The 12,500-nt window shown below is 43.3% G+C and overlaps 1 protein-coding gene across 1 annotated transcript in view; it reads right to left on the reverse strand.

Moving 5' to 3' along the window:
* LOC125046702 (calphotin-like) overlaps nt 1-1,360 on the reverse strand; it is a 1,786-nt gene extending 426 nt beyond the window's left edge. Inside the window, exons 1-2 of the mRNA XM_047644582.1 lie at nt 1,255-1,360; nt 1-523 (exon numbers count right to left, since the gene is read on the reverse strand). The exon at nt 1-523 is cut by the window's left edge and continues 426 nt beyond it. Coding sequence (XP_047500538.1) covers nt 1-523; nt 1,255-1,266 — 535 coding nt within the window. The 5' untranslated portion in view covers nt 1,267-1,360. The remainder of the gene's footprint in view (nt 524-1,254) is intronic.
* Between the last annotated feature and the right edge of the window lie 11,140 nt (nt 1,361-12,500).

Genomic DNA, 12,500 nt, shown 5'->3' on the forward strand with positions numbered 1-12,500 from the left:
GTGTGGAGGGCGGGGCAATGGCTGGCGCAGCCAGGGATGGCTTGTGGATGGTGGTTGTGGCGCCAGCGACGTAGCTCTGAGTGCCATAGTGGACCTTCTGGTGGACGGGGACCTCGACGTGGGTGCGGGTGACGGGGACCTTGACCTCGGCCGGGGGCAGTGCCACTGGGGTGGGGGCAGCGTAGGCGACAGAGTGGGTGAGAGCAGGGGCAGCGTAGGACACTGCAGCGGGAGCCACAGCGTGGGTGAGAGCAGGGGCAGCGTAGGACACTGCAGCGGGAGCCACAGCGTGGGTGAGAGCAGGGGCAGCGTAGGACACTGCAGCGGGAGCCACAGCATGGGTCAGACCAGGGGCACCATAGGACACAGCGTGGGTCAGACCGGGGGCACCATAGGCCACAGCGTGGGTCAGACCGGGGCCAGCGTAGGACAGCGCTGCAGGAGCTACAGCATGGTGCACAGCAACCACCTTCTCGTCGGGAACAGGGGCAGCGAGGGCCGCGGCAATCACGCCAAACAGAACCTGCCAAAGAGTGAAAAAGTTTTCTGCTGAATTTACTAACACCAAACGAAACGAGCGTGCACGTACAAATCCATAAGTGATGCGTGTATACACTGTAAAAGAATGTATGCAGGAAAAAGAATTATGCTATTAGAAACACAAATGACACATCGAATTATATCTATAGATGGATATCATATGCTTGCGTGTGCAGTAAGTGTACACAGAGAACATATCATATTGTCTTTCCTTTATGTTTTTTTTTTTTTTTTTTTTTTTTTTTTTTTTTTTTTTTACTAGAATTAGTTTGAAGGAAACAGATGAATCTTTATATCGGTATATATGAATACAAAAAAAAAAAAAAACAGACATAATTAGTTCGAAAGTAAAAATAGAAAGAGTAAATGTAAATCAATTTATAAATAAAAAGTAACAGATTCATATTGAAAGTTTGACTGCGAGAGAGAGAGAGAGAGAGAGAGAGAGAGAGAGAGAGAGAGAGAGAGAGAGAGAGAGAGGGAAAGGGGGGGGGGTAGGGAATACAAACCATAAAACAAACAAACCAAAATAAAAACTAACAAATCATAGGAGTTAAAAAGTAAAATCTCCCGACAAAAACACGCACAAAAAAAAAAAAAAATGAAGAAGTGAACCAAAAAAAAAAAAAAAAACGAATAAAACACACACACACAAAACACAAACAAACAAACACAAAACTTAAAAAACAAAAAAAAAAAAGATCCACAACTTACCAGAGTCTTCATGATGCAGTGAGGAGAGTCGATACACTGACGCAAGGCCGGGCGTCAGGACCTTATATACCTGGCGTCCCTTGAGCGAGGCCTTGCCCGGGGCCACGAGAGACACCCTAGCCACACCCAACGAGGCTCCCACGACTCTTGGGGAGGATGGGGGCGTCCTCCTCTGCCTCCTCCTCGTCTTATTGTTATTGCCTCTTCGTTTCTTCTTCTTCTTCTTCTTCTTCTTCTTCTTTTTCTTCTTCTTCTCCTCCTCCTCCTCTTCTTCGTCTTTCTCTGATCCCTCCTCCTCCTCCTCATCATCGTCATCTTCTTCTTTTTATTATTATTATTGCCTCTTGTTTTCTTCTTCTTCTTCTTCTTCTTCTTTTTCTTCTTCTTCTTCTTTCTGACCTCCCATTCCTCCACCTCCTCCTCCTCTTTACGTCTTTCTCTGATCCCTTCTCCTTCTCCTCATCCTCCTCGTCTTCTTCTTCTTATTATTGCCTCTTCGTTTCTTCTTCTTCTTCTTCTTTATGACCCCCCCCCCCATTTCTTCTCCTCCTCCTCCTCTTCTTCGTCTTCCTCTGACCCCTCCTCCTCATCATCATCCTCCTCCTCCTCTTCTTCCTCTTCTTCCTTACTTTCCTATTCTTCTTTCTATTACAGTCTATGCTTTTATTCACACACACGCACACACACACACACACACACACACACACACATATATATATATATATATATATATATATATATATATATATATATATATATATATATATATATTCTTATTGCTATTATTTCTTCGCATCGTTTGTCTTCTCCTCCTCCTCCACGTCTTCTTATTCTCCTTCTTCCTTTTTAATCAAAACTTTCTTCTTCATCCTTGTCTTCTTTCGTATCTTCCTATTATTCCCCCTTTTTGGACTATTCTTTATTTGTCTTTTCTCTTTCTTTTCTTTTTTTTGTTTTCTTGGCTTCATTCACCTTCCTCTTCTTCGTCATCTTTTCCTCCTCCTTTTCCTTCTTCTTCTCCTTCCACCCCCTTCTTTTTCGTTCTTCGTCCTATTTCATTTCCAATTTCGTTTTTTCTTATTCTCATCCTTCTTGTCCTGCGTCTAGTTTTTCTTCCTCCTCCTCCTCTTCTTCTTCTTCTTCTCCTCCTCCTCCTCATCTTCTTCCACCTCCTCTTCCTCCCCTCCTCCTCTTCATCATAATCATTATCATCATCATCATCATCATCTTCCTCTCCTCGTTCTTCCTCTTCTTCTGCTTCCTCCTCCTCCTCCTCCTCCTCCTCCTCCTCCTCCTCCTCGTCCTTCTCCTCCTCGTCCTTCTCCTCCTCCTCCATCTCCTTCTCCCCCTCCTACTCCTCCTCCTCCTCCTCCTCGTCCTTCTCCTCGTCCTCGTCCTTCACCTCCTCCTCCTCCTCCTTCTCCTTCTCCTCGTCCTTTTCCTCCTCCTCTTACCTCCCCCATCTCCTTCTCCTCCTCCTCCTCCTTCTCTTACTCCTCGTCCTTCTCCTCGTCCTCCTACCTCCTCCATCTCCTTCTTCCCCTCCTACTCCTCCGTTCTTATCTCCTTTAATCTGTTCTCTTCTGTTCTCTCCTTCTTCTACGTCTAAATTCTGGTCAATCTCGCGCTCTCCTTTTCTCCACCTCCTCTATCTTATCGCTTCGTTTGATTTGCTCAAACTCTAAATCCATTTAATTTCTCCTTCCTCCATTCCCTCTTTCTTAAAACGGAAAAAGAAATGTATTTATCATAACTTTAACAAGCTTAAAGCCGTAACTTGTTTTTTTTTTTTTTTTTTTTTTTTTTTTTTTTTTTTTTTTTTTTTTTTTTTTTACAAACGGAATTGAATTGTTTATAAAGTACGTAGAGCGCATTTACATCCCGTATCTATTTACCATAACGCACTTTTTCTTCATCCTTTGGTACAAATCTTTCGAAAATCCTCACTAAGGGATATAAAACACACGATTGTATCCCCACACACACACACACACACACACACACACACACACACACACACACATACAAACACACATACACACACACACACACACACATACAAACACACACACACATACAAACACACACACACAAACACGCGTACATACACAAACACCATGATACGCACATTTTCGCATTTCCTATAGCGGTATGAGACCCTGGTGAACTTTCCAAGGTCGATATAGGCAAAGATTTTAGCAGGAGATTATTGTTAGACTAAGTGCAGTCATAGATGGGATCTTTTTGACCTTCATAATATACACACAGATATACATGCATTCATACATACATATACCCATACGTGATACATGGATATATAATACGTAAATACGTGTGTTTGTGTGAGCGCGCGCGCGCGCGCGTGTGTGTGTGTGTGTGTGTGTGTGTGTGTGTGCGTGTGTGCGCGCGTGTGTGTGTGTGTGTGTGGGTTTGTGTTTGTATGATAAGTTAAATCAACCCATACCATCGCTGTGTTACCTAACACCGACTACGCCAACTTCGAATGAGATGAATCATACAATACAGGTATACGTATCAAACTAAACCAACCAATCACAGACCGAATAAGATGACGATATCCGATGCCTCCACCTGATTGGCTAACAGCTGACCCTAAAAAAAAGAAAAAAAAAAAAAGTCGTAGAGGATCTTGTTCTTCTTTTTCTCTTCTTTTTTTTTCTTTGTTGCGCTCTCATCTCATCCCCTCATCTGTATCACCCAGCATCCTCCCTCTGGATGCTGCGAGATGGGCGAGGACCTGAACTCCTCACTCGCAGCATCACCGGTATTTGGATAATAATAGTTTTGAGAATATAAAGGTTCATCTAATGGTTATAATAGTCACTTATAGATATGGTTGTGAGGAGAGACGAGTGGAAGCTGTTTGAGAGAGACCCGTTTATGAAGGATGTTTGTGGGTGATGTGTCTCGGTCGAAAAGAATTAATGATGTGATGATGATAATGGTGATGATAATATAAATAATAATGGTGATGATAATATTAATAATAATGGTGATGAGGATAATGATGGTCATAAGGATAATGGTAATGGTAATGATAATGTTAATGATAGTAAAAATAAAGATGATATTGATAGTAAAGATAATGATGATAATGATGATAATGATTATAATAATAATGATAATGATAATAATAATAATGATGATGATAGTGATGATGATGATAATTACAATAATAATAGTAATGCTAATGACAGTAATTACAATAACAACAATAATAATCATAATAATAATAACAACTAATAATATTAATGAAAGTGATAATAATAATAATAATAATAATAATAATAATAATAATAAATATAATAACAATCACTCTAGGATTCACATTCTTGAGTGTAGGAACTCACCGGCCGGACAGCTGAGTTGTTACACACTCCTCAGCGGATACCAACTTCCATGGTAATCGTTGAGCTCCAACTTTATCCAATCCGTGCAGGTTCTCAAGCGCAAATCTGTACGGAGATTACCCGCATGTGCACACACACACACACACACGCACACACACACACACACCTGTGCACGTGTGTGTTTGTATTCATGTGAGGAAATGCACGCTTTTTAATAATAATGATACTACTACTACTACTACTACTACTACTAATAATAATAATAATGATAATACTAATAATAACAATGATGATAATAATAATAATGATAATAATAATAATAATGATAGCAATAATAATGATAATGATAATGATGATGATGATGTTAACAATAGTGATAAGAAAGGAAAATCAGATAAAAAGTATTATTATGTTTTATAGATAATGATGATGATAGCAATAATGATTATGAGGATAAGGATGATGATGAAAATAATGATGATAATGATAACAATAATGTTAAACATAATGATATTAATAATAATGATAATAATAATAATAAAAGTAATAATAATAATAATAATAACAACAACAACAACAATAATAACAATAATGATGAAGGTGATGATGATGATAATAATAATAATATAATCCTAGAGAGAGAATCCTAGACTGATAATCCTAGAAAGAGAATCCTAGAATGAGAAACCTGGAGTGAGAATCCTAGAGTAAGAATCCTAGAGTGGGAATCCTGGAGTGAAAATCCTAGAGTGTGAGCATCCTAGACTGATAATCCTAGGGTGGGAATCCTAGACTGATAATCCTAGACTGAAAATCCCAGAGTGTGAGAATCCTAGAGTGAAAATCCTAGCATGAGAATCCTAGAGTGTGAGAATCCTAGAGTGATAATCCTAGACTGATAATCCTAGAGTGAGAATCCTAGAGTGAAAATCCTAGACTGATAATCCTAGACTGAGAATCCCAAATATGGCAGGACAGTGTAAGTGACCCGGACGCCCTCAGACGCATCCTACACAGAGGAGCCGGGTCTTGATGGTGACTTTCTAGGGCGTGTGGGCGTGTGGGGGCGTGAGAGAGGAAGGGGGGGGGGGCGTGGAGAGAGGAAGGGGGGGGGGCGTGGAGAGAGGAAGGGGGGGGAGCGTGGAGAGAGGAAGGGGGGGGGGGGAGGGCGTGGAGAGAGGAGGGGGGGGGGGCGTGGGGTGAAAGAAGGTTAATGGTGGAATTGTTTTGTGTTTTATCGGTGTATAATGTTGTTTTTGTATAGCTGAATGACAATGTAATGTATGGTGGTGCATAGATAATGATATATGGTGAATGGTAATTAATAATATATGATGGATGATGATTAATAACACATGAATAATGCATGGTGTAAGAAGAGACCAGTGCATGCACACACACACTCACACACACACACACACACAAACACACACACCACATAAACATACACGCCCACACACACACACACACACACATACACACACGCATCACATAAACATACACACACATACACACACACATCACATAAACATGCACGCACACACACACACACACACACACACACACGCATCACATAAACATACACACACATACACACACACATCACATAAACATGCACACACATACATACACACACACACACACACACACATACACACACACATCACATAAACATACACCACAGTTCAATAAACTAAAGAGTAAAACCATAATTATACAATAATCATTGTGATTTAAAGCAAATTAACAACACGAAAATGTATATTCGTTAAAAATCATAATCATTTTGTGAATGAAAAGGATGGCAAAGCTAATAATAACAGTAATATTGATGATAATAGTAATGATGATGAAATTATTAGTAATAATATCACTGATGATGATAATGATAACAATGGTGATAATAATGAAAATATTAATAATAATGATAATGGTAGTAATAATAATAATAATAATGATAATAATAATAATAATAACAATAATAATAACAATAATAATTGGAATAATAATATTAATAACAATAAATGTAATAACACTAATGATAATAAGAACGATAATGATGATAATAATAATACTAAGAACAACAATAATAATAATGATAATAATAATGATATAACAATAATAATGATAATAATAATAATAATAATAATATTAATAATAACAATAAATATTATAATGACAATGATGATACTAACAACAATGATAAGAATAAAAACCATTATAATGATCATAATAATGATAACAATACTAATAGAAATAAAAAAAAATAGTAATAATAATATTATTATTACATTGCAATGATAATCATAATGATAATAATAATGATAATACTAGAAATGATAATAATGATAATAACAATAATGATAATAATGATAATAATAGTAATGATAATAATAATAATAGTAAAGATGATAATGACAGTAGTATTGGTAATAATAATGATAATAATAACAATGATATTGATAATGATAATGATAATAAAATAATGATGATAGTAATAATAATGATAATAACGAGAGGTAATCACAATAATAAAAAAATAGTTACAAGGAAAACACACAAGATGAAGAATAAACAAAAGAAGAAAAAAAGAAAAGGGCGGAGAAGGATAAGAAGAAAAAGAAGAAGACGGAGAAGAAGAAGAATAGAAGAAGAAGAGGACGGAGAAGGATAAGAAGCAAGAAAACAAGAAGAAGAAGAAGAAGAAGAAGAGGACGGAGCAGGAGAAAAAGAAAAAGACAGACAAGGAAAAGAAGAAGAAAAAGAAGAAGAAGACGAGGAACGGAGAGGGAGAAGAAGCAAAAAAGGAAAAAGAAGAAGAAGAGGACGGAGAAGGATAAGAAGCAAGAGAACAACTAGAAGAAGAAGAGGACGGAGAAGGAGAAGAAGAAAAAGAAGAAGACTGAGAAGGAGAAGAAGAAGAAGAAGAAGAAGTAGAAGACGGAGAAGGAGAAGAAGAAGAAAAAGAAGAAGAAGAAGAGGAACGGAAAGGGAGAAGAAAACAAAAGAAGAAGAAGACGGAGGAGAAGAAGAAGAAGAAGAAGGAGAAGAAGAAGCAGAAGACGGAGAAGGAGAAGAAGAAGAAGAAGAAGAAGACTGAGAAGAAGAAGAAGGAGAAGAAGAAGAAGAGGAACGGAGAGGGAGAAGAAAACAAAAGAAGAAGAAGACGGAGGAGAAGAAGAAGAAGAAGAAGGAGAAGAAGAAGCAGAAGACGGAGAAGGAGAAGAAGAAGAAGAAGAAGAAGACTGAGAAGAAGAAGAAGGAGAAGAAGACTGAGAAGAAGAAGAAGAAAAAGAAGAAGAAGAAGACGGAGAAGGAGAAGAAGATGAAGAAGAAAAAGAAGAAGAAGAAGAAGAAGAAGACTGAGAAGAAGAAGAAGGAGAAGAAGAAGAAGAGGAACGGAGAGGGAGAAGAAAACAAAAGAAGAAGAAGACGGAGGAGAAGAAGAAGAAGAAGAAGGAGAAGAAGAAGCAGAAGACGGAGAAGGAGAAGAAGAAGAAGAAGAAGAAGACTGAGAAGAAGAAGAAGGAGAAGAAGAAGAAGAGGAACGGAGAGGGAGAAGAAAACAAAAGAAGAAGAAGACGGAGGAGAAGAAGAAGAAGAAGAAGGAGAAGAAGAAGCAGAAGACGGAGAAGGAGAAGAAGAAGAAGAAGAAGAAGACTGAGAAGAAGAAGAAGGAGAAGAAGACTGAGAAGAAGAAGAAGGAGAAGAAGACTGAGAAGAAGAAGAAGAAAAAGAAGAAGAAGAAGACGGAGAAGGAGAAGAAGATGAAGAAGAAAAAGAAGAAGAAGAAGAAGAAGAAGATTGAGAAGAAGAAGAAGGAGAAGAAGAAGAAGAGGAACGGAGAGGGAGAAGAAAACAAAAGAAGAAGAAGACGGAGGAGAAGAAGAAGAAGAAGAAGGAGAAGACTGAGAAGAAGAAGAAGAAAAAGAAGAAGAAGAAGACGGAGAAGGAGAAGATGATGAAGAAGAAGAAGAAGACGGAGAAGGAGAAGAAGAAGAAGAAGAAGAAGACTGAGAAGAAGAAGAAGAAAAAGAAGAAGAAGAAGACGGAGAAGGAGAAGAAGATGAATAAGAAAAAGAAGAAGAAGAAGAAGAAGAAGACGGAGAAGGAGAAGAAGAAACTGAAGAAAAAAAAGAAAAAGAAGAAGAAGAAGAAGAAGACGGAGAAGGAGAAACAAAAAAAGAATAAAAAAAAGAAAAAGAAGTAGAAGAAGAAGAAGAAGACGGAGAAGGAGAATAATAATAAGAGGTAAGGAAAAGAGTACAGGGAAGAAAGTAAGAGCTGTCCCCAAGACAAGGCCCGCTTCCCCTTCCCCCACCATCTCCTCCCTCCCCCCCTCCTTCAACACCACCCCCTCCCTACTACTCCCTCCCCTTCCCCTTCCTTCGCCACCACTCCCTCTCCCTCTCCTTCCCCACTCCCCTCCCCACCACCTCTTACACCCTCCTTCCCCAAAACCCTCTTCCCAAACCTTTCCCACCACCCCTCTCCCCACCAACTATTACCCCCTCCTTCCTCCCCCTCCTTCCCCACCACCCCCTCCCCAAACCTTCCCCTCCCCCCCTCCTTCCCCCTCCCCCTCCTTCCCCCTCCCCCCCTTCCCCCTCCCCCCCTCCTTCCTCCCCCCTCCCCCAACCTTCCCCCACCACCCCTCCCCCCTCCCCCCTCCCCCTCCTTCCTCCCCTAACCTTCCCCCTCCCCCTCCCCCTCCCCCAACCTTCCCCACCACCTTCTCCCCTCCCCCTCCCCCAACCTTCCCCTACCCCCGAAACCTTCCCCCTCCCCCCCTCCCCCTCCTTCCCCCTCCCCCTCCTTCCTCATCCGCCCGCCCAAGCAGCCACTACCGGGTCCGCACCCACGCCCTCGGCAGCTCTTCCCCGCGACCTTCGGGACGAGCATCTACCTCCTCCTCCTGCCACGCCCTTTTCCCTCGATCGGCGGAGCGAGCTGCTTTCGGGAGAGGGGAGAGAGAGAGAGGGGGGGCGGGGGAGAGGGAGGGAGGGAGGGAGAGGGAGGGGGGGAGGGGGAGGGAGGGGGAGGGGGGGGGGGGGGAGGGAGGGAGAGAGAGAAGGAGGGAGGAAGGGAGAGGGGGGGGGGGGGAGAGAGAGGGAGGGAAGGAGGGAGGGGGAGAGAGAGAGGGAGGGGGGAGGAGAGAGAGAGAGGGAGGGAGGGGGAGGGAGAGAGAGAGGGGGAGGGAGAGAGAGAGAGAGAGAGAGAGAGGGAAGGAGGGAGGGAGAAGGAGGGAGAGGGGGAGAGAGAGGGAGGGAGGGGGAGGGGGAGGGAGGGAGGAGAGAGAGAGAGAGAGGAAGGGAAGAGAGTGGGAGAGAGAAGGGGAGAGAGAGAGAGAGGGGAAGGATGGGAGGGGAGGGGGAGGGAGAGGGAGGGGGTGATGGAGAGAGAGCGCGAGATCGGGGATGGGAAGGGGAGGGGGAGAGAGAGGGGAGGGAAGGAGGGTAGAGTGAGGGAGGGAGGGAGATAGAGAGAGATAGGGAGAGGAAGAGAGAGAGGAGAGAGGAAGGAGTGAGAGAAGAGAGGGAGGGAAGGAGGAGGGGAGAGAGAGGGAGGGAAGGGAGGGAGGGAGCGAGAGAGAGAAAGAGGGAGAGAGAGAGAGAGGGAGGGGAGAGAAAGAGGGGAGGGAGGGAGAGAGAGAGAGAGGAAGGAGAGAGAAAGAGGGTGGGAGGGAGAAGAGAGAGAGATAGGGAGGGAGAGAAGTGAGAGAGAGTGTTGAGAGTGGGAGGAGAGGAGAGGAAGGGAGAGAGAGGATGAGAGAGGAGAGAGAGAGGAAAGGAGGGGGATGGAGATGAGAGAGAGAGGAGGTGGGAGGGAGGATTTGAGAAAGAAGAGTGAGAGGGTGCGGGGAGGAGGATGAGGAGAGAGTGTGAGAGGGAGGGAGGGAGGGATGGAGAGAGAGAGAGAGGGAGGGAGGGGGATGTAAGAGAGGAGAGAGAGTGAGAGAGAGAGAGAGAGAGAGAGAGAGGAGAGGATAGAGAGTGAGAGAGAGAGATAGATAGGATAGATAGATAGATAGATAGTCGTGAGAGAGAGAGAGAGAGAGACGAATGGAGAGAGAGGGAGGAGAGGGAGGGGTGAGGGAGGGAGGGAGAGAGAGAGAGAGAGAGAGAGAGAGAGAGAGATGAGAGAGAAAAAGAGAGAGAGGAGAGAGTCGAGAGAGAGAGAGAGAGAGTGAGGGAGAGGAGAGACAAAGAATAGTTAGATAGATAGTTAGACTAGATAGATAGATAGGGGAAAAGAGAGAGAGAGAGAGAGAGAGAGGGGGGGAGGGAGGGAACATGTGTGTGCGGGAGCGGAGAGAGAGAAGAGAGAGAGAGATAGAGAGAGAGAGGAGAGAGAGAGAGATGAGTGAGTTGAGAGAGAGTGAGAGGAGAGACAAAGATTGATAGATGATAGATAGATAGATAGATTGATTGATAGAGAGAGAGTGAGAGAGAGAGAGAGGAGAGAGAGGAATAGAGAGAGAGAGTTGACGACGAAGGGAGTTGACGGCAGGGAGAGAGAGAGAGATGAGAGAGAGAGATGAAAGAGAGAGAGAGAGAGAGAGAGACGAGAGAGAGGAGAGAGGAGAGAGAGAGAGGAGAGAGAGAGGGGGGATTTTTGGGTTTTGATTTTTCGTTTTTTCTTGCGGGGGGAGGGAGGGATTTTTAATTTTTTTTTTGATTTTTTGGGATTTTATATTTTTTTATTTTATTTTATTTTATTTTAATTTATTTTATTTCTTAGATGTTTGGTATTTTATTTTTATTTTATTTTGTTTCGTTTTATTTCATTTTATTTGATTTTGGGCGATGTGTGCTTTTTTCTTTTCTCTTATTTTCTCCTTGTCTGTTTGTCTTTATGTCTGTATCTCTACTCCGCCTTCCCCCTCTCTCTCTCTCTCTCTCTATCTCTCTCTACTCTCTCTCTCTCTCTCTCTCTCTCTCTCTCTCTCTCTTCACCCCCCACCCTCTACCTCCTTTCCTTTCTCTCCCTCACTACATCAATATATAGCTTCATTCACCATCCATCCATGCATCTCAAAACAGCCTTAAAGCCTCATCCTCCTTTCTCCCTCTCTCTATCTCTGTAATCCTCCTCCACTAACCAATACTTACTTATTCCTCTCTCACCTCACCTGCTCTTCTCTATGTATTCTACCACTACCGAACATCTACCACACTCACTACAAAAACGAACCTGAAATCATATCATCATTCCATATCTCTCTCTCTTAATTCCCCATGAAATCCATCCTTCTTCACTCCTACCTTCCTCCCTACTAGCTCTCCTCACACGCACAATACATACAATTTTCAACACCATCATGCCGGAACCGAACATTACCACTGGACCAGTCCACGACCATACATATTACAACTCTAGCCTTAGCTAGGGTCTGCGCGGGTTGTAAATGGCACTATCGGGCTAAGGGCTAGCTAGTTTTAATCGGCGGTTCCTACAGCCAATCGGTCCTGTTTCTTCGGTAGTTGGAACAGACAGAGGCGGGTCAGGGAAGAGTATAGGGGTATGGCTGGGGATCGGAGTGGGAGGTGGGTAGGGCTAGGTAGGGGTACGTGTGAGGGGGGGAGGGCGAGGGAGGGAGTGGGAGGGGGGGAGGGAGAGGGGGGGGGTGGGAGGGCGGGAGGGAGATGGAGGGAGTGGGGGGGGGGCGGGCGAGGGGTGGGAGGGTCAGGGAGGGCAGGGGTGTTGATTAGTTGTCGAAGGGGAGGAGGGTTGGGGGAGGAGTCTGATGGGGTATGGTCAGACGGAGTAGGCAGGTTGGGGGTGGGGTTGGATGTAGGCGAAGGGTGCAAGAGGCGGGGGTAGGGGATGCGGGAGGGGGAGAGGGTAGTGGTCCAGGGGGGAGCGCGGGGAAGG

Source organism: Penaeus chinensis, chromosome 39 (genome assembly GCF_019202785.1).
Source record: "Penaeus chinensis breed Huanghai No. 1 chromosome 39, ASM1920278v2, whole genome shotgun sequence".
NCBI classification, from domain to species: domain Eukaryota; kingdom Metazoa; phylum Arthropoda; class Malacostraca; order Decapoda; family Penaeidae; genus Penaeus; species Penaeus chinensis.